This window comes from Acaromyces ingoldii, assembly GCF_003144295.1.
Source record: "Acaromyces ingoldii strain MCA 4198 unplaced genomic scaffold FA10scaffold_5, whole genome shotgun sequence".
NCBI classification, from domain to species: domain Eukaryota; kingdom Fungi; phylum Basidiomycota; class Exobasidiomycetes; order Exobasidiales; family Cryptobasidiaceae; genus Acaromyces; species Acaromyces ingoldii.
In genome coordinates this window covers 985,194-1,003,687 of record NW_020290251.1, presented here as the reverse complement: position 1 = coordinate 1,003,687, position 18,494 = coordinate 985,194, and the positions used below count along the sequence as shown (strand labels likewise).

Sequence of the window (18,494 nt, the reverse complement as noted above, 5' to 3'; positions counted from 1 at the left end):
ATAAGGGAGCAATGCATTGGCTGCGTCGCCCAGCAAAGGCTGTCAAGTCTGCCACTGGAGAACCGTGGTTCTGGAGCGCCCAGACGGTTGGGCCTCTAGCCTCCGCCGGAAAAGACGCAAGACTGCGACACGCGACATGTTGGAATTGCTTGTATCAATTCGGCCGACCATGTCTCCAAAAAGAGAAAATTATTCTCCGAGGGGACTATTCGCGCGAGATTTTTCGTCGAAGTTCATTCGTCGACAGAGGACACGTTCGCTCGTTCCTCCCTCTCTAACAGCCATCGTTCCTGACTTTGCTATCGCTCCCGTGCTCCTGTACCTACCGATCTCTTGGGCACACAAAGTGGTCCTGAATGCTTATTCGCCGACCTGTCCCTGCGTCATCACGACGTCAAGTCGCCCTTCTAAATTTATATTTTGTCAGGACAGACGAGCAGAGGGCCCCAACACGCGATCGCGGCGTCGGTCGCCCCGCCCGGAAAGGCCCCCCCCCCTCGCCAATTCGTCCGAAGACAACATAGGTGATGATATATTTTCTGTGTTGTGCGTCATTGCCCTCGGTTGCGCACGTTCCTCTGTGCTTTCTTAGCCATTTTCCCTGATCAAGAAGACTGACTAGGTGAGAACAGCCGGATGCAGTAAGACGGGCTGACGAGTTTCTCCACCTGAGCAGCTCGGCCTGAAGCGATTCTCGCATCTACCCTTCTGCGACATTTGAAAGATCACAGGACAACAGAAAGAGCAAGCTGGCTGACTTGGCCGTTTTAGAGCAGAAAAGCAATCTGGCATTCGGCATCCGAGGCGAGACCAAATGAGTCTGGAAAGGTGGGGACTCGCTCTCAGCTAGTGTACAGACGGAGAGATGACAAGGGAGGGCCGAGAGTGCGGATAGGTCGTGCGCATTTTGTGCAGCTGCAGCTGTAGCGCATTTTTTTTTGAATAAAACTAGCCACTACCAGCAGGATCAGAGGCACGAGAGCTCAAGGTGTACTCGGGAAAGAAGAAGAAAAAAAAAACTTGATCAATCCGAGTTTGATTTGCTTCGTCGGTCAACTTTCCGAACGCCGGCTTAGAAGAGCGGGGGGCTGAAGCCGTGGTGAGGTCCTGTAATTGAGCAATGTGAAATCTAGTGGCCTCCCCCTCTTCCCTTCTTGACCGACGACCACCCCCTTGCTACCGTCGATCCGGCCATAGCAAAGATGGCCGACTACAGTGAGTGTCTTCCCGACGAATAGACCGCGAGTGGGCAACACACTGACGTAGGAAGATGTTTCTCTAGTCGAGACGCATCCCGATGATACAACTACGGCTTCCAACTCCTCTTCGCAACAGCAACGGCAGTTGCAGTACTCTCCCGATGAGAAGAGCGCAGAAGTCAGACATCAGGGTGATGGTGGTCTCGACACGAGGGCGGCTGCTCACCTCGACACCATCCTCTTTCCCCCTGACATCTACACCAAGGACAAGGTCTACTGGGCGGATCTTCCTCTGAAGCAAAAAACGCGATGGGTCAACGAGCAGAGCAATGCCGAGGCGAGGCGAGAGCTCGGCGTGATTGGCGCCATGTTCAAGAAGGATCCTCTCAGCCCCATCTCAGCCTACTTTCGCAACTACGTCGTCACCGGTCTCGGTCTCTTTGTCGAAGGCTATGTCCTCTTCTCCGTTGGCAACCTCACACCGCTCTTTCGGGCAATCTGGCCAGCATGCTGGAAGACCTACGAGACGTGCGACGAGCAGTGGGTTCATGCCGTCGACTACCTCGAAATTATTGGTATCATCTTTGGCCAAATCATCGTGGGTATCGAGGGCGACTGGATCGGCCGCAGGTTCGGAATGGTGCAGGATGCCCTTGTCATGACGTTGGGCTCCATAATGCTCACCGCCATGTGGGGCACCACCCTCAATGGTTGGGTCATCTGCTATGCTTGGTCACTCTTCATCTACGGTTTCGGCGTCGGCGGCGAGTACCCTATGACGTCGACGAGAGCTATGGAGGGTATGGGCCGCGGTCAGGCAGCCACCACGGGCGACCGCATGCACCGCGGTCGTAACACCGCCCTAGCCTTCCTCATGCAAGGCTGGGGTCAGCTCTTCAACCAGGGTGTCCTCATTGTCGCCCTTCTCGTCTTCCACGGCTCCCTCGAGCCCACGTTTAGCAAGACGAGCACCCAGTGGACTTTCCGCGTTCAATTCGGCATCATCGCCCTTCCCACCATCTACCTGGCCTACCTGCGTTACTACAAGCTGACATACACGGACCAAGCGCTCCGCGATGCCAAGAAGCGAAACAACACCTCGGGCTACGACGTCGCTAGCTTGAAGCTCGCCATTTCCTGGTATTGGCACCGCATGATCGGCACTGCCCTTGTCTGGTTCATCAACGACGTTCTCTTCTACGGTTCCAAGATCTTCTCTGGCGTCTTCATCGAGATCATCACGGGCACCAGCGGCAACATCAAGGTCACCTGGCTCTACAACCTCCTCAACGTCGGCATCTCGCTCGTCGGCTACTATCTCGGTGCTCTCCTCATTGACCACAAACAGTATGGGCGCAAGTGGATGCAAGCCAACGGTCTCCTCGCCATTTTCGTCATCTTCCTCATCTGTGCCGTCCTCTACAACAAGCTGGCCGAGCCGGGCGCCGGCTCTCGGTGGTTCATGGCCTTGTACTTCCTCTCGTCGTTCTTCACCCAGTTCGGCCCCAACACGACCTCATTCCTCCTTGCCGCAGAGGTGTACCCCGCCACGGTCCGATCGACGGCCCACGGTGTGAGCGCAGCGACGGGCAAGATGGGTGCCCTGCTCGCTGCCGTCGTTTACAACTACATCGGGTCGCGCACCAAGTTCATCTTCGTGGTACCTTTTGGATTCGCAGGCTGGCTCCTCACCCTCATCTTTGTCCCCGACACCACTGGTCTGGACCTCCGAGAGCAGGAGCGCTACTTTGAGTACGTCCTCAAGGGCCGCACGAACGAGTATCACGGCATTGCCGTGCATCCCCGTCACCTCTCGCTGTTTGAGCGTGTGATCCTGAAGAGGCATCTCAACTATGACCCCGAGAAGGACCGGGCGGCCAAGATTGAGGAGCTGCGCGCCGTCTACGAGTCCGTCAGGGCCGCCGACAAGGAGGGCGGGCTCGGGGATATGGACGATGACCAACGCGTCTTTCTCGAAAACGAGCTCGATGGCTTCTTTGCCAATGAGCGCAAACTTACCGGCAACACAGTCGTACAAGCTCCAGGGGGACACCACTCCAAGCTTGCCGAGCTCGAGACCAAGCTCTCATAGCAGGCTGTGCCCATCACCGTTTCTTCTCTTGTTTTCTCTTCCCCTTCTTGTCCATCGCTGATTACCTTACGACATTCTCACCTGCATTGCACCTGTATATACGGCATCATCAGTTCCTGTCCTCATCAGTCGACACTTGATCCGACAATTAATGTTGAGACAGGGCTACAACTACATTTCAGGGGTATTGAGCATGGCTGGACAGTGTCTGCACCTTACTCCCACAGACTGCCATCACCGACTGAGCCAGTCTTGTGCCCTCCCTTTCCTGTTTTCCCCCTCATCTTGCCGCCTCGTGTTCCCTGAGACTTGTAGTACTCTCGCATCTCATTCTTGGAATACCCGACCGAGGACGCCTCGTCCTGTGCGGCCCACTGCTCCTGCCGAACGGCATTTGGAGTCTTGATGCCTTCGTCACGCAGCCTCTGCGATCGGCTTGGTGTCGAATAACCCGACGAGCCACCCGTCAATAGAGGATTTCTCGTGGCCCGCTCCTCGTCGCGAGCCACCAAGCGACGCTCGAGCATATAGTGCATCTTCCAGTCCGTTTTCGACTCTCTCCGCGTCCACTTGAATCCGCCCGAGGGTGGCTCGACCACTGCAGCTCCTCTTCCGTCTTCCTGCACCGATCGGCCGCGCCGGCACTGGAGATACCAGCAGTAATTGAGCGTTGCTGAACGCCTCCACCTCTTGGAGACGCCGGAGCATGCGATGAGAGCGGGAATGGGAAGGGCGACAAAGATCCGTTGAGAGACCTGCGGGGCGAGGCTGATCAGCATGAAGAAGTCAAGAAAGTCAAGTGAGCGGGGCGTCTTCTCACCTCGCGAGGAAAAGCATGTAATGGATCGGTCTTGCTCTTCCGAGGAGCCGGTGACGCCGAGATCGAGTGTTTGGCCAGGGCCGACGTGGGCAATGGAGCAGTTTTCTTTGACGGACTCGCGATGCCTCCCGAGACGGTGGCTGCGAGTGCGCCTCCGACAACATTCATTCGGGCAGCCGTGCCTGGGGAGGGAGGCCGGCTGATTTGGGGTGTGCTTGGAATCGTCCCGGGCAGTGAGATCACGCCTGATCGATGTGATAGGTGGTCAGTTCCTTGTAAGTCCTTCCCGGAAAGTAGCAACCACTCACCGACAAGCTCCTCATCGCTCAAAGCCCCAGCATCTTCGTGGTTGCTGCTTCGCCCCTCTCCGCCTGTGACCATCTCCCAATCGTCAGACCCTAGGCCTGTGCCGCCACTTCCTCCTCTTGCGGAGTCCACCCTCTCCTCTCTCGGCCTCAATGTCTCGTCCCCCACTTCTCCTCCCGCAGAATCCCGAGCTTGTTGGCTCTCATGATTCTCTTCTTTGACGTCAGCCTCCTGCGACGATTCCCCAGTCAATGTGGCTTGGGCCAACCTCGATGCGAGGACGTTTTGCAGCAGCGACGACGACATCTCGTGCGGCGCTCCTCGTGCTGCTTCTCTTTCGGTACGATATCGTGAGTATAGGCTCAGTGAGGATGAAGCAAGCGCCAGTGGGGAAGTGCTGCTGCCTTTCCAAAAAAAAGATCAGCTTGTAGTCCTCGTTGGAGTCAGAAGCCGCTGCGCTGCTGGGTGGCGAGAGGTAAAGATGGAACGCAGCTAGCCTATGAGGCCGACGAGATAACTCAGCGCGCGCCCGCGCAAGAGAGAAAATTTGGAGAAAGACCGACCTCTAGAGAGAGACGCGATTTAGATTTTGCCTGCACGCAGACTAATTTTTTTTCTGGGGAAAAAGAAGAGCACAGACTCTTCCCCCTTTCGTTGTCTGTCTGACTCTCTCGAGGGCAAACAAGACGACAGATGACTCGACGGGATCGACTCCTGTTGGCAGGAGCAAACGTTCCAGCGCTGAGCAGCACAGCGACAAGAAGGCTTTTCCTTGAGAGGCTGTTTAGTGATCTTAGGTTGCCCTACTGCGTCAGTTCATGCATGCCCTCGTCTTTCGTGCTTTGGCCTCTGACCGTGACCTGCACAGCATGGCTGCTAAGTCCGCACGCAACATCTCTGTTTATGTGCCCGTGATATCGTAACTTAGCAAAGAGGCTTTCGCCCTGTCTGGAAGTGCGAGTATGTCTCACTGGTCGGCTTCCCGAAGATGAACCCCAGTGTTGACCACGGGCCAGTGTCAGGAACAGCTCACCAATGATGCGCAAATCTCGAGAATGGCAAAGGGAAATCCAAACCCGGCAAAGGCGTTTGCGCAGTCTGACAGCCCCCACCTACCTACTCCTCAGAGCTTGCTCCCGTCTCACTGGCGTTGGAATTGAGGAGGAGAGACAGCAGACTTCTTTTCGAGGCAAACAAACGTTGTCGGTAATAGCACTTCCATTTTTGGTGTCGTCATTGTTGAGGGTACCTTGTTGGTGGACCTAGGAAAAAGGTTCACAGAATAAAGAGGGTGTGAACAGGGCATGTTTTGTCGTTGGGAGAAGGAGCGGGTCTTGATTGGGCAGAATCACTCGTCCGAGCGAGTGTCTGCGAGAGAGAATTCCCCAGCCTTGGCAGCCTCGATGATGCCCTTGATCTTCTCGTAAATGGTGAACACGACGGCCTGGCCCGGGGCGACACGGGCGACACGAGGAGTGATGCCCTTCCAGAAGGCGCTGACACCCTCCTGGGCAAACATCTCCGAGGCCACCTTGACAACTCTGCTGAGCGCCGTCTCCCCCTCGACGCGCGACGCCCGTTGGATTCGGGTCTTGATCGTGTCGATGCTGGAATAGATGACCAGAGCAAGAGTGAGTAAGAGATGGGGTGCCATGATGACAAAGGAACGCAGACTCACGGAGCGTTTGAGAAGGGCCCGAGAGCGCCAGAGATGAGGCCGATAGTGGCAGTCTGATACGAGGGCAGTTCTGAGGTTTCTTGGAGCCGTTGAGCCAGCGCTTTGAGTTCTTGGTAGGCGGTAAAATTGGCAGCTGCAGGAAAAAAAAAGGGGGCTCGTCAGTGGATCACTACAAACTCCCCTCTGGAGGTTCTCAAGAACGACCGAGCAACGAACCTTGGTTAGTGGCCTGTCGCGCCGCAGTCAAAGCGACACCCCTGTAGAGCGTCAGGGGACCCTCTTCCTTGATGATAGTGTACAGAGCATGTGCCGCATTTCGGTACCTAGGCACCTCGAGCGGGTCGGCGAGCGAATGTTGTTGCGCCTGGAGGCGAATCTTGACGACCTCCATCGGGTTGACGACGGCGACTGCCTCGGTGGTGCCTGCACCCAGACCCGCAAGGAAGACGCCCTGGGGACTCGTCACGCCCGTTTGGCGGTCGGCCAGGGCGGCCTTGTAGTACTCGAAGCTCATGAAGCGAATGGCCATCTTGGGCACGATGCCCGCCACGACGGCGCCCAGACCCTTGTAGAGACCGAGCGGAGTCTCACGCCGGACGATGTAGGCGCCCGTCGCAAAGAAGCCTCGCGGCTTTTGGCCCGACTGCTTGCCTCGTCGCGAGAGCTGCATGCGCACCTTGATCGTGTCCAGCGCTATTCATTGTTTACTCATCAGCGTGGGGCCTTCCTCCACACAGTTTGGCAGTCGTTCCCACTACTCACGATGACAGGTGCATGCTTCTGCGAAGCCAGCGATACCACCAGCAATGAGGTGGGTCGAGGGAGCCACCTTTGGCTTGTTGTTGACCTTTTTGTCCGACATGGTGAATGTGGGGTGTGTTCGCGACAGAGGGGGATGGGGTGGAGTCAAGTGCTAAAGGCTGCTCTTACGATTTTGTCCTGCTCCTCAAAGGAATCCACTGCGAGGAAGGAGGATGAAGGAGAAAGAGGAGGAGATTGTGCTGATGCTATGAGAGGAAAGAGGGAGGAGGAGGAGAGAACTCGATCACTGGAAGAATGGAGGCAGAAGGAGGTCGCCCTCTGGATATATCGGGTCCGGAAATGTGGAATTGACCGGACAACAGGGAGGTCGCGCGCACAAGGGCAGACAAGCCTTTATTCTTAGCGCTGTGAAAAGAGGCGCGCCTTCCCCTTATGACAGAATTGGAATCGGATTCTTGCGGGGGCTCTGGTGGGGACGGTTTGTCACTATTTTGCGTCATGCGCGGCCATCCCGGGCGAAGCCGATTTCACGAAAGGGAAAGTGGAGAGAGGGGATTGATACCCGGAAGGGCTTCTCTATCTCAGGTGCATATCATCGATCTGATTGTGCAGGCAGTGGCCGACAGGTGTGAATGGGGAAGGGATCGTGGTCGACCCGTCTACACAACATCGTTCGAGCCAACGGTTCGCGAAAAGCACAATCGTCATGACCAACATGCAGGCATGCGCATTCAAGACCCAGCAATACCCGTTTGAAATTAAAGTATCGTCAAGAGCATCGACATTAGGCCACTGTACATGAAAAGTAGCAGGCGTGATGATGAAAGAAAGATCGAGCCAAAGGAGAAAAGAGAAAGAAAAATACAATGGGGGTGACTCTTCCGCCCGCGTAGGGGTAGTGAGAGCTTGGGGATGCCCTAAAATGCAAAGGCTTCGTCAACGCGGTCGAGGATTTGACCGTCCAGTCCTGTCGACTCTCGATTGCGCCGCTTGGCCGCCGAGGGAAGTTGAGATGGGGACTGAGGCGACCTTGTCCTACCATTCGCCTGTTGCGGCTGCTGCTGCTGCTGCTGCTGTTGCCGTTGCTGCACAGGCAGCTGAAATTGACCAGTCTCGTCCACGATGCCCAAATCAAGTGGCGAGCCGAGCTGGTGGAAATCGCTGGTGCTCTTGACTGGTGGCTGGGGAGGCCGCTGCTGCTGCTGAAGATTGACACTACGATTCTGCATGACCCTCTGAAGCTCCTTGATCATACCCGCCGGATCCCCGGCTGCCTTCTCTGCCAGGACAGTCTCCTCGGATCCTTCCCTGGCACGCTGCTCTTTGATCTGCCTAATGCGCTCCTCCCTGCTCAGCTTAGGTCGATTGCCGATCGAGGCAAAGCCGCCGTTCGCCATGCTCTCGTACACCTTCTCCATCCCAGGTGGTGGCAGGTGCTCCGGTGTGGCCTCTTGGACGAGCAACGAGGAGAGGTCCGGTTGGCCGCCATGACGTTCTTGAGACAGGGCCAGCTCCAAATAAGATGCGGGCATGCCTCGCAATGACCCTGAGGACAAGGGCTCCGACTCTTCTACGCCTTCCGAGGAGCTAGAGGGCGACTTGGAGCCTTGGCGAGCCGCCGTCCAGCTTCGCAGCGCGTCCTCTTCGGCTTCCTGGGGGGAGTAGAGCTTCGTTGTGTCGGAGTTGGCCGGGCTGATAGAGCGAGCCATCTCGGTGTCACGCAGGATCTTGGCTGCTGCTTCCCAGTACGCGCTGAGCGAGTGAAGATCCTCCTTGATGCCTTCAAAGATTCGGTTCGCCCGTTCTCGACTGGCGCTCACGCCATTTGCAACAGGCGACGCATTGCCTGGCGTCGAAGAGGCCGAGGAAGCGGAATTGTCCGTCGCGCTCATCGTTCCGTGCAGGTGCGTTGGGGGCGCGCGCAACTTGAGCTCCTCGGCGCACGCTCGCAGCTTGACCTGGACGCTGCGGAGTGCAGACGCCATGTCCTCTGTGCGCTCTTCGAACCCGGTCAGCTCGCTGGGCCCGTCAGCGGGGGGTTTGAGGAGCGCCTCGCCCGACAACGTGTTCGGCTTCCTCTTAGCTCCTTCGGTGCCTTCTTCGTGTTCACTTTCAAACATCTCCATGCGCACCTGCTTTCGCATCTCCTCGGCGAGCGACTCCAGTCTGATGGAGAGCTTCTGAATCGACTGATCGACAATGGCCCAATAATTGGACGAGCTGATCTCCCCGATCTCGCCGACGGTGATCTTACGTTTGAGCGAGTAGTCGAGGGCCAGTAGGCAGCACAAGGCCCTCTTGCGGACCAGATGTGTCGCCTCAAACGCGGCTTTGAGCGACAGCAGACGGTAAGGGTCTGCAGCAGCAGCCGACTCGTTTGGCATGCCGGCGAAGCTCAAACGCCTTCGACTTTCGAGGCTAAAACGTGCAGAGGGACTCTGGCCTTTGATGCTGCTGCTGCTGAAAAGAGCACTGCCGCTGGGCGATGATGCGCGGCTGATCTGCAATGGCGGTGGCCTCGAACCAGAGAGGGGCCTGCTCGATTTTATGCCGCTGCCTCCACCGCCAGCTGACGATGCCGAGACGTAGCTGAGTCGCTTGAGTGCGCCCGTTTCGTTGGGATTGGAGCCAGTGTTGTTACCATTGCTGACGATGGAGCTGCTGCCAGCGATGCTCGACTGTGAGTTGCGCTTCTCGCTGATGTAGCTGAGCCTGGAACTCCTTCCTGGCGTGGTCGAAGCAGTCTGATTCAGTGGCGTCGAAGCGCTGTCGAGGCTGTCGGACATGAAGCTCTCCGCCCGTCGTGAGGGTGTCTCGTTACTGATCGATCCGTCAGATCTGAGCGAGAGCCGCTTGAGGGGCGTGCCGGTTATCGAGTCATCCATCGAAATGATGCGCGATGAAGGCGAAGCACCGTGGAGAATCGAAGCTCTCTTCGAATGCGGTGTCGGCATTGTGCTAGCCCAGCTGTGGATTGAGTCCGTTCCTTGTGCTGACCAAGGCTCCGAGCGAGCCGACAGATTAGCACCAATCGTTGCTGAATCCGGTTCCAATCCTGACCCAATTTCGTACATCTCCATCAACAGTGCCATCTCCTTTTCATCGACGAGGCCTTCGAGCTCTTGAAGGGCATTTTTAAGCGCATAGTTGGCCTCCTCGAAGGAGTTGACGAGGGCCTTTCGAAGCGGCGCGAGCCGTTTGGGATCCTCTATCGACGTCAAGGGCTCTTGCGACTGTATTTGCGGTGTTTGTCCCAAGGGACTCTCCCGACCACTGGACGAGGGGATAACACCGTTGGATATTGGACGGGGCGCATGCTTCCATCCACTAGCTGCGCTCGTGCCGCTCGAAGAGGATCGCGACAGTCGAGCATTGCTTAGAGGGGTGCTCTGTGAAGGTGATGCCCACGGTGACTGTCGATTCCGCAACGGCGAGTTAAAAGCGCTCGAATTAGAAGCCTCAATGCGGGAAATGGGCGGCAGTGGGTGGGTCCTGAGCGTTGAGCACGGTGAGCATCTCTCGTATATTATTCCATCCACCAATCAAGAACAGCTACTCACAACTTGTACCCGCGTGCAACGAGCTCGACCTCCTGGATGGCAGCGATTGCCTTGTTGCACTCGACGTCGAACGACTGCGCCTGATGGATGAGGGTCGAAACGTGCCTACAGGAGCGTCCCTTGATGCGGTCGCGCACTGCGCGAGGCAAGTGCCGGTCTTCGGAGTGATCCCTGCATTGCTCGTCGTACAACCGCAGATGGCTCCCTCCTTCGGACTTGTGTGAAACGTCAAAGCCGATGACGGTGACATCCGCATGCATGTCGAAGGCGATGATGGTAGCCCACGTCAGGCTCAACATCGAGACAGCAGCCCGACACCATGCGTCAAAGGAACGGGCACGAAGGGCAAAGAAGGCAAGGGCCAGAATGGTAGCGTTGACGACGGTGGTGCCGCGCTTGGTGAGGTGAGGCAACGGCGATTTCTTGGAAGTGACGAGGCTTGAGGATGATGGCTCGACGAGGTCCGAAGCAATAGCACATGATGCTTCTCGCGGCCAAGCCACCGTTTTCGGAAGTTCGGTTTGGCCCTTCTTTGTGCCAGGTTCCTCTGCAGCAGGCCTCACATCTTCAGCGCCATACGACGAGATGGATAATGAGCTGGTCAGGAGGAAGCTAGTGCAGACGAGGTATTTGAATCGTTCGGCGAACGAGTTATCCTCTTCGTCCCTTTCCTTCATAGCCTTTGATTCGGAGGCAGCGGTGACTGTGTCGTCTGCTGATGCACGATCAGATTGTCCAAAGGGCAGAAGCATCGACAGGAGTGCCTTGCCCAGCGGCCAGAGAACGCCGTAAAAGAGGATTGCCCACGTCTTGATCAGATCCTTGAAAAAACCGTAGACGTATTGACGATATGTCTTCGGAGGCGAGATCGTGGCCGGTGGGGCCTGTTGTTTGCTACTGGGATGGCGGTCAACCTTGGCTCCAGAGAACAACGGCGCCTGATGGTCATCACCGGGTTTAGGCGCGTCCCGAGCGAGAGACATGAGCTGCGAGCTGATCGAGGAAGATTCGAGGCGGAGCATGGGTGCCATGCCGTTCAAGGAGCCCTCCCTTGAGATGGATCTCTGCCCCAACGGACTTTGTGAGCCCGGCTCTGGAGAGCGAGCGCGGATCACGATGCTGGGCCCTTCGCGCTCGCGATCGCGCTGCACCGAGACACGCCGGCTCTTTCGCTTCGATGCCGAGCTCGACCGTCCAGACCTTCGAGTTGGAACCTGATCGGTACGTGGCGAATGAGGGGCTTCGTCGTGCAGCCAGGGAGAGCCATTGGCGCCGGCGTTTGGCATCTCGGGCGAATGGGCTGCCGAATAGGCCATCTCTTCGCCGAGCGAAGGGCTTGTCAGGCCGCCGCCAACGCCCGAGGAGTTGGAGCTGGGAAAGTAACCTGCATAGAGATTCGAGATGCTTGGCGTTGGCGGGGCGCTGCTCTGGGTGACGACAAAGTCTGCCTCTCCTGCTGAGAGGTGCTTCGACTGCCTGGCCGACGTCGATGCGAGCGAGGACCTCTTGGAGCTGCTGCGCGTCGAGGAAGCAATCGACGGAGGCCGTGGCGGTGGTGACGGCATCTGCGACGTGAGGTGCGAGAGCGAGTCGGGGACGCCGTCTGAGGAAAATTTCGAGGCAGAGAAGCAGCCAAATTTCAGCCGCATGTTTGGATGAAGAAGGGAGGGGGAGAAAGGGGAACAGAAAAGAGTGGACAGAGACAGGGAAAGGGAAAGGAGAGCCGGGGGAGAAAAATGAGAGAGTGCTTAGAGAGGGATGGGATAGGGAAAGAGAAGAGGAGAGAGGGAGGAAGACACGGGATATGATCTGCGGTCTGAATCACAAAGGAGGCACATCTTTATCCTCAGGGGGAGCGCCGCTCGGGGCACCGCTCCTCGAATAAAAACCAAACTCAGATGTACTTGCTGCCACCGGATCGACTCACCTCGGGCCTCTTTGTTCGCCACCATGCCAATATGCGAAGGAGCGTCCCTGAGCCCCTCGTTCGATTGCACCGTAATTGTGTATGTGTGTGAAAAAAGGAGCTTTGAATGGAAAAGGCGAGTCCCAATACGACTCGACCTCGGTGAGTTCTTTGCCGTACGACAGTCACAGTCCCTCGCACAAGAGTTACACGATGCGCCGGCGCTCGGGCCCTCGCGGCGTGGGACAAAGCGCGGCAGAGCTCGATTGGAAAGGGGGAGAGGTAAAGGAGCGGGGCCAGCTGTCCAGCAGCGGACGCGTACGGTGAAACTCTTGACGGCCTAGCCTTTCGTCTCGTCGCTGATCGGAGGAATCTATCGCGGGCGGGCGGGCGGACAGGCGGGCGGACAGGCGGGCGGACAGGCGGGCGCCGCTGTCAGGGTATAGAGTGATGAAGAAGGGGGGAAATGGGAAGCGAAGGATGGCGACAGAGGAGACAGGGAAAGACTAATGTAGTTTCACAATTTCGGGAGAGGGCTCCTGCTGCACTAAGTACTACCGCTACCTGATTGCACCTTAAATTGAACGTTAACACGTGGCTTTCCAATTGCGCTAAGATGATGGAGGCTTTATGTCGGAGCCGTGGAAGATGGGTTGTCCAAGCAGCGACGAGGAGCAATGGCGCCGGCCCCCGCCAGCTCTCACGCGATCAGCCTGCCCAAGCAGGGGCTCCCGCTCGAGTATCTGACGCAGCTCCAGCGCCGCCTGGGCCAGCTGCTCATCTCCATCGGCGAGCTGCAGACGCACGTCTACGAGACCGTCTCGCTCGATGACTGGTTAGTTTCTCTTCCCTCGCTCTAGCTCTCTCTCTTTCTCATCGTCGCTGACTGTGACCATCAACTCGTCCAGGCCTGGTCTACTCTCGCGCCATCTCACACTCCTTTCGCAGACGCACACGCTCACCACAGCGCTCCTCTCTCCCCGCTCGGCGTCCCAAGCGCCCTCGCTCGTGGCACTCCTTACGCGTGAAGCGCAAATAACAAACCTCTACGCCGATCCCTCCTCGACAGAGACTTCCCTGGCGTCGCTTGCGCCTCTTCCCCAGACAGCTGCGCCCTCGAATCCGCTGGAGGCATCTTCGGCCGCAGCAGCCCGCCAAAAGCGCCTCGCACCGAGGACGAGCACAGGCCGCCACCACGCGCCGCACCCCGTCCAGCCCGTCGATGTCGAAAAGTCAAACACACTCGTGCCGGCGCTGCTGCTCGCAAAGGCCGCACCCGCCGTCGATGACCAGGTTGAGGCGCGGCTGGCGGCCTTCATTAGCGAGGCCGACGCAGCCGAAGGAGCGAATGCATCAACGATGCCTGCAATCCGGTGGAGGAGCAGGATCTCGAGGGCACGGCACAAGACGGTAAAGCACGACGACTTTGCCGGGCAGATGACCAGGCTCTGGATCCATTGCAGAGAGGCACCCGATGAGTACGGCGAAAAATACGACTGGAACATGCGTTTGAGCCTGGAAGAGTCCGACGACGAGGCAGACGAAGGCGAGGGAGAGGACAACGAAGGCGAAGACATTGGTGTTGAGGCAGAGTCAGAGAAGAGGAAGAGGAAGCGGGAGGACGAAGACGAGAACGGAAAGAGGGAGGATCCGCTGTCCGTTGACCAGGTTCTGTCCTTTCTCAAGACCGGCACGAGAGCATAGAGCGAGCATCTGTATTTGTATTCGTGCAATAGTTTCATCAGAGTCGTTGCTAAATGGGACAATCCCTTCCGAGGGAAAGAAAAGATGGAAAGGTCTACCGTGAACTCTGTGTAGGGAAGACGAAGCAGCACGGAGGGGAAATGATGCAAAGAAGACGAAAGAAGAAGAAGCAAGGAGTCCTAATGCGATGGTAGATTATTGTCCGGCGTGAAGACCCTGCATCCTGACGAGGTCAGCATAGAGCTGGCCACTGGCCATGAGGCTGGCGTGGTCGCCCCTCTCCGACACGACGCCGTCCTTGAGACAAAATATCTCGTCTGCTCTCGACACGGTGCTGAGACGATGCGCGATGGCGATGGTCGTCCGGCCCTTTGCCGCCTTGTCAAGCGCCTCCTGGACAACATGCTCAGATTGGCTGTCGAGGGCCGATGTCGCCTCATCCAGGAGCAAGATCTTGGGGTCTCGGACAAGCGCCCGGGCAATGGCGATACGCTGCTTCTGGCCGCCCGAAAGCTGCGCGCCCTTGCTGCCGACGTGCGTATCGAAGCCATCGGGGAGTCCCTCGACAAAAGACAAGATGTTTGCCTGGCGAGCGGCTCTGATGAGCTGCTGCTCCGTCACCCTCTCCGCATCCTCGAACGCGCCCAGGGCGATATTCCATCCAATAGTGCCGTCATACAATGTCGGCTCCTGTGCGACAAGGGCAATGTGCCTCCTGAGCGACTTAACGTTGTATTCTCGGATGTCGCGCCCATCGATGAGGACTTGTCCGGCCATGACATCGTAGAAGCGCTCAATCAGCTGGATCGTCGTGCTTTTGCCGCAGCCACTCCCGCCCACCAGCGCAACAAATGTGCCCGGCTCCACCTTGAAGTCAAGGCCGCGAAGCACAGGGACAGAGGGTCGAGTCGGGTATCGGAAGTGGACACCCCGGAGCTCGACATGGCCCTCGCAGTCGTTCATGATGATTCCCTCTTCGCTCTCGGCATCAATGTCGGGGACGCTGTCCAACAGCTTGATCGACTCGTTGGCCGCTCCGTGAGCTTGCGAGACGTCAGGAGCAAAGCTGAAAGCATTGCCAGCCTGCAGCGATGCAAAGACGGTGGCAGTGAGGACGGTGAAGAAGTGACCGCTAGCTTTTTGACCGCTGCCAAGGTGACCGTCGAGAAGCAGATTACTGCCGTACCAGAATCCCAGAGCAATGGTCGGAAATGCAAGCGCCTGAGAGACAGCATACAGGATGTTGCCGTAGAATGCCGTCTTCCAAACGATGCGCGCAGGCTTGTCGAGGGCCTGGCGGTAGCTCGCCAAGCAATCATCTTCCCTGCAGAGGGACGCCACCGTCCTGATAGACGACGCAGCTTCACAGGCGCGCATGGCCGCGCCTTCATGGGCCTTCTTGACCTTCTCATCCCTCAGAACGACGAGCTTGAGGCGAACGTAGCCGGCCGAGAGCGTCAGAGGTGACGTGGCAATGAGAGGCAAGGCCAAGCGCCAACCGTACGCCAGTGCGATGATCCAGCCGATAAGCAGGGTGCTCAAGCTTTGGATAAGCGTACCCATCGTTACGCCCACGAGGCCGTTGATCTTCTGGCTGTTGTCAGCCAAACTGGCGGTCAGTGAACCGCTGCTGTTCCCGTCGCGGTCGAAGAATGATACGTCGGATCGCAAGAGAGCCTTCAGAGATGCCCTTCGAAGTCGTTCCATCAAAATTGATGCCGCCAGGACGAGGAAACCGTTCTGAATGATGATAACGACGGTAGCGACGAGCGACATGATGAAGAAATAGAGGGCGTCGGTGTTGCTCGACGACCTCATCTGGCTTCGCGCAGGCTCGGGACAACCACCTTCTTCTTCGGCACTGCAGAGTGAGTAGGTATTGAGGACGATGCCGAAGAGGATCGAGAAGACAGGATAGACGGCACCAGATCCGACGGCACAAATGACTCCCGGCACGTACAACGTCCATATCTTGTCCTTGTTGATGAGGGCGAGGCGATAGAGGAGGTAAAAGAGCGATCGACGCTTGCCCGTCTGCCCCTTCTCCAGGTCTTCGCCTCGCTTAGCGAGCATGCTCGTGACGCTCTTTTTCGACAGCATCCGGCTCATTCCCGCCGGCATCTCGGCCTTCTCTCCTTTCAGAGACGCAACCTTGTCCAGGGTGCCGCCCATCGAGGTCAACTTCTCTTCGTCCAACTCGTCATCTACAACGGTATCAATCACGTCCCTGCCTCGAATCTCTTGGGCATGTACGAGGCCGGCGTACGCCCCGTCGGGCTTCGCTAGCAGCTCGTTGTGGGTGCCTTGCTCGAGGATGATGCCCTTTCCCATGACGACGATCTTGTCTGCATTCTTAATCGTCGACAAGCGATGGGCGATAGTGATTGTCGTCCGCCCTTGGGCAGCCTTGTCGAGTGCTTCCTGCACCACGCCCTCGCTCTGTGTATCGAGGGCTGACGTGGCCTCGTCAAGCAGGAGAATAGTAGGCGAGCCCACGATCGCACGAGCGATGGCGATGCGCTGCTTTTGTCCACCCGAAAGCAGAAAGCCACGCTCGCCAACAATGGTCTGGTATGAATCGGGAAGCTGCTCAATGAACGTCTTTGCGTTGGCTTTCTCGGCAGCCGCCACAATGAGTGCCATGCGCTCCTCGGGCGAAGCGTGCTCGTGCTTGGTGTAGAGGAGACCATGGCCAATATTCTCAGCAATCGTGCTGGAAAACAAGACCGGCTCCTGAGCGACGAAACCGATCTGCGAACGAAGCCACTTGATGTTGAGATCGCGGACGTCGACATTGTCGAGGAGGACGTGCCCCTCCGAGGCATCGTAATATCTTTCGAGCAGAGAGACTATTGTACTCTTGCCCGATCCACTTGCACCAACTAGGGCCGTGGTCTTGCCCGCCTCAATAGTCAGACTTAGGTCTCGGATGACGTCGATATTGGGCCGTGAAGGGTAGCGGAAACCGACGTTTCGCAGCTCGACGTGGCCGGTGCAGGTCTCGGGCTGCTTCCCGGAAGGGTCCGAAGAGTCGATGGGAGGAACGCGATCGATCGTCTCAAAGACTTTTGCGGCGGCCGACGTCGCGTAGCTGTAGGCCGTCATGTTGGGCGCCAGCATGGCAAGAGAGAAGGCACCGATGAAAATGGAAAAGACGACAGTCATGACCGTTCCACTTGGAATCTCTCCACTGGCGATGAGCTTGGAGCCAAAATAAAAGGCGAGGGCGTACGATGCGTAGATGACAAAGAAAAAGATGCCGAGGCCGATGCCGTGGACGACGGCCTTGCGCTTGCCGAGCGACGTCGTCTCGCGGTTGCTCTCGTCGTAGAGGTCAACGAGCTTGTTCTCGATGCCAAACGCCTTTGCCGTGCGTACCGTACTCATGGCTTCCTCTGCAATGGTGGCTGCCTGAGCCACGTAGAGGAGCTCGACACGCTGATAGCGTGTGATGAGGACATTCATGGCTGCGCCTGCCAGGACGACGCAGGGCAAGATCGATGACATGGCCAGGGAAAGCTTCCACGACTTGATGTAGGCGACGATGAAGCCGGCGATGAACGTCGCAATGAACATGACCGATATCGGCAGCTTGTCACTGATACCCTCTTGGATCAACTGAATATCGCTCTGGATTCGCGTCGTCACCTCGCCAGCGCCGACGAGATCAAAGTATGCAATGTCTTGCCTGAGGACAGACTTGAGATAGGCCTGACGGATCCTTCGCGTGATGACCTCGCCGGTGAAGACCCAACTGGCCATGTAGATGTAAGTCGCACCGAACATTGCAATGCCAATGTAGACTGTGGTGTGTCCTTGAAAATGAGCGCATGTAGTGGCAAAAGTGAAGTCAGATGGGGCAATCGAAGCTCACCGAGGAGAAGGGCATTGTGCGCGATGGTGTGTTTGAGATGCGCCTTGGCTTGCTCAGCGTCAATGCCGGCGGTGATGTCGTGCTGGTAGTTGAGGAATTCGGTGGTGAGAGATCCAAAGACAATGGTCATCAGAGGCTGTGCAGCACCCGCAGCCGCGGCGGCGACGAGGCCGACAATGTTGAGGACCAGATCGAACTTCGTCGCAAATCGAAACAGCTCCCGTGGGCCGACCTTGACAAACTTGTCAATGTCAGACGATGTACCATCGTCGCTGAGATCAACGACGGCGGGATCACCATTGTCCTCTGCGCCGCCGCCATCGCTCCTGCTATGCTTTTCGTCCGAGGTATTAGCGGCTGAGCTGCTGGGCGAAGCTCCTCGCACGGCATCCAACTGATGCATGTTGCTTCCAGCAGTCTGATCCACAGTTGCACTTGTTGTTGGGCCACCTTCAGTTCTTCTCGCTCCTCCTAGGACAGTATTTGTGCCACCAGCGGCGAGGGCGGCCGCTGCAGCCGGCCGGCCGGCATCGGTTGAAGCGATGGCGTCGACGTCGCCACCCCTGACGACGTCAGCCTCTGGTCTTTCCTCG

General features: G+C 57.4%; 7 protein-coding genes across 7 annotated transcripts; 3 read left to right on the top strand and 4 right to left on the bottom strand.

Moving 5' to 3' along the window:
* The first annotated feature begins 982 nt into the window (after positions 1–982).
* Positions 983–3,457, top strand: FA10DRAFT_254612 (MFS general substrate transporter). The gene is made up of 2 exons (XM_025519734.1): positions 983–1,215; positions 1,283–3,457. The coding sequence occupies exons 1-2, from the start codon at positions 1,203–1,205 to the stop codon at positions 3,289–3,291; spliced, it is 2,022 nt and encodes a 673-aa protein (XP_025375618.1). The 5' UTR covers positions 983–1,202; the 3' UTR covers positions 3,292–3,457.
* On the bottom strand, positions 3,378–4,953 carry FA10DRAFT_268609 (hypothetical protein). Its single transcript, XM_025522401.1, has 3 exons — positions 4,420–4,953; positions 4,112–4,356; positions 3,378–4,046 (listed from the first exon to the last, which is right to left on the bottom strand). Exons 1-3 carry the CDS (start codon positions 4,721–4,723, stop codon positions 3,507–3,509), a joined length of 1,089 nt encoding a protein of 362 aa, XP_025375617.1. The 5' UTR covers positions 4,724–4,953; the 3' UTR covers positions 3,378–3,506.
* A 542-nt stretch (positions 4,954–5,495) lies between these two features.
* FA10DRAFT_280948 (mitochondrial carrier) lies at positions 5,496–7,210 on the bottom strand. The gene is made up of 4 exons (XM_025523655.1): positions 6,858–7,210; positions 6,312–6,788; positions 6,096–6,228; positions 5,496–6,024 (listed from the first exon to the last, which is right to left on the bottom strand). The coding sequence occupies exons 1-4, from the start codon at positions 6,955–6,957 to the stop codon at positions 5,766–5,768; spliced, it is 969 nt and encodes a 322-aa protein (XP_025375616.1). The 5' UTR covers positions 6,958–7,210; the 3' UTR covers positions 5,496–5,765.
* Positions 7,211–7,631: 421 nt separating this feature from the next.
* Positions 7,632–12,216, bottom strand: FA10DRAFT_162896 (hypothetical protein). The gene is made up of 2 exons (XM_025518165.1): positions 10,418–12,216; positions 7,632–10,349 (listed from the first exon to the last, which is right to left on the bottom strand). Exons 1-2 carry the CDS (start codon positions 12,064–12,066, stop codon positions 7,775–7,777), a joined length of 4,224 nt encoding a protein of 1,407 aa, XP_025375615.1. The 5' UTR covers positions 12,067–12,216; the 3' UTR covers positions 7,632–7,774.
* Positions 12,217–12,712, top strand: FA10DRAFT_162895 (hypothetical protein). The gene has a single exon (XM_025518164.1). It carries the CDS (start codon positions 12,368–12,370, stop codon positions 12,665–12,667), a length of 300 nt encoding a protein of 99 aa, XP_025375614.1. The 5' UTR covers positions 12,217–12,367; the 3' UTR covers positions 12,668–12,712.
* A 268-nt stretch (positions 12,713–12,980) lies between these two features.
* On the top strand, positions 12,981–14,183 carry FA10DRAFT_303383 (hypothetical protein). The gene is made up of 2 exons (XM_025525238.1): positions 12,981–13,158; positions 13,232–14,183. The coding sequence occupies exons 1-2, from the start codon at positions 13,001–13,003 to the stop codon at positions 14,025–14,027; spliced, it is 954 nt and encodes a 317-aa protein (XP_025375613.1). The 5' UTR covers positions 12,981–13,000; the 3' UTR covers positions 14,028–14,183.
* A 39-nt stretch (positions 14,184–14,222) lies between these two features.
* FA10DRAFT_233019 (putative Leptomycin B resistance protein pmd1) lies at positions 14,223–18,304 on the bottom strand (the record flags this gene model as incomplete). Its single annotated transcript, XM_025518931.1, has 2 exons — positions 14,223–17,830; positions 17,902–18,304. The coding sequence occupies 2 exons, from the start codon at positions 18,302–18,304 to the stop codon at positions 14,223–14,225; spliced, it is 4,011 nt and encodes a 1,336-aa protein (XP_025375612.1).
* Positions 18,305–18,494: the final 190 nt, after the last annotated feature.

Coding starts and splice junctions, on each gene's coding strand:
- FA10DRAFT_268609 (XM_025522401.1), bottom strand. CDS start 4,723: ATGTCGTCGTCGCTGCTGCAAAACGTCCTCGCATCGAGGTTGGCCCAA. Junction 4,357..4,419: donor GAGCGATGAGGAGCTTGTCG/GTGAGTGGTTGC, acceptor CACATCGATCAG/GCGTGATCTCACTGCCCGGG. Junction 4,047..4,111: donor TACATGCTTTTCCTCGCGAG/GTGAGAAGACGC, acceptor CTCGCCCCGCAG/GTCTCTCAACGGATCTTTGT.
- FA10DRAFT_280948 (XM_025523655.1), bottom strand. CDS start 6,957: ATGTCGGACAAAAAGGTCAACAACAAGCCAAAGGTGGCTCCCTCGACC. Junction 6,789..6,857: donor AGAAGCATGCACCTGTCATC/GTGAGTAGTGGG, acceptor AACAATGAATAG/CGCTGGACACGATCAAGGTG. Junction 6,025..6,095: donor GGGCCCTTCTCAAACGCTCC/GTGAGTCTGCGT, acceptor CATCTATTCCAG/CATCGACACGATCAAGACCC.
- FA10DRAFT_162896 (XM_025518165.1), bottom strand. CDS start 12,066: ATGCGGCTGAAATTTGGCTGCTTCTCTGCCTCGAAATTTTCCTCAGAC. Junction 10,350..10,417: donor GTTGCACGCGGGTACAAGTT/GTGAGTAGCTGT, acceptor CTCAACGCTCAG/GACCCACCCACTGCCGCCCA.
- FA10DRAFT_162895 (XM_025518164.1), top strand. CDS start 12,368: ATGCCAATATGCGAAGGAGCGTCCCTGAGCCCCTCGTTCGATTGCACC.
- FA10DRAFT_303383 (XM_025525238.1), top strand. CDS start 13,001: ATGGCGCCGGCCCCCGCCAGCTCTCACGCGATCAGCCTGCCCAAGCAG. Junction 13,159..13,231: donor ACCGTCTCGCTCGATGACTG/GTTAGTTTCTCT, acceptor CAACTCGTCCAG/GCCTGGTCTACTCTCGCGCC.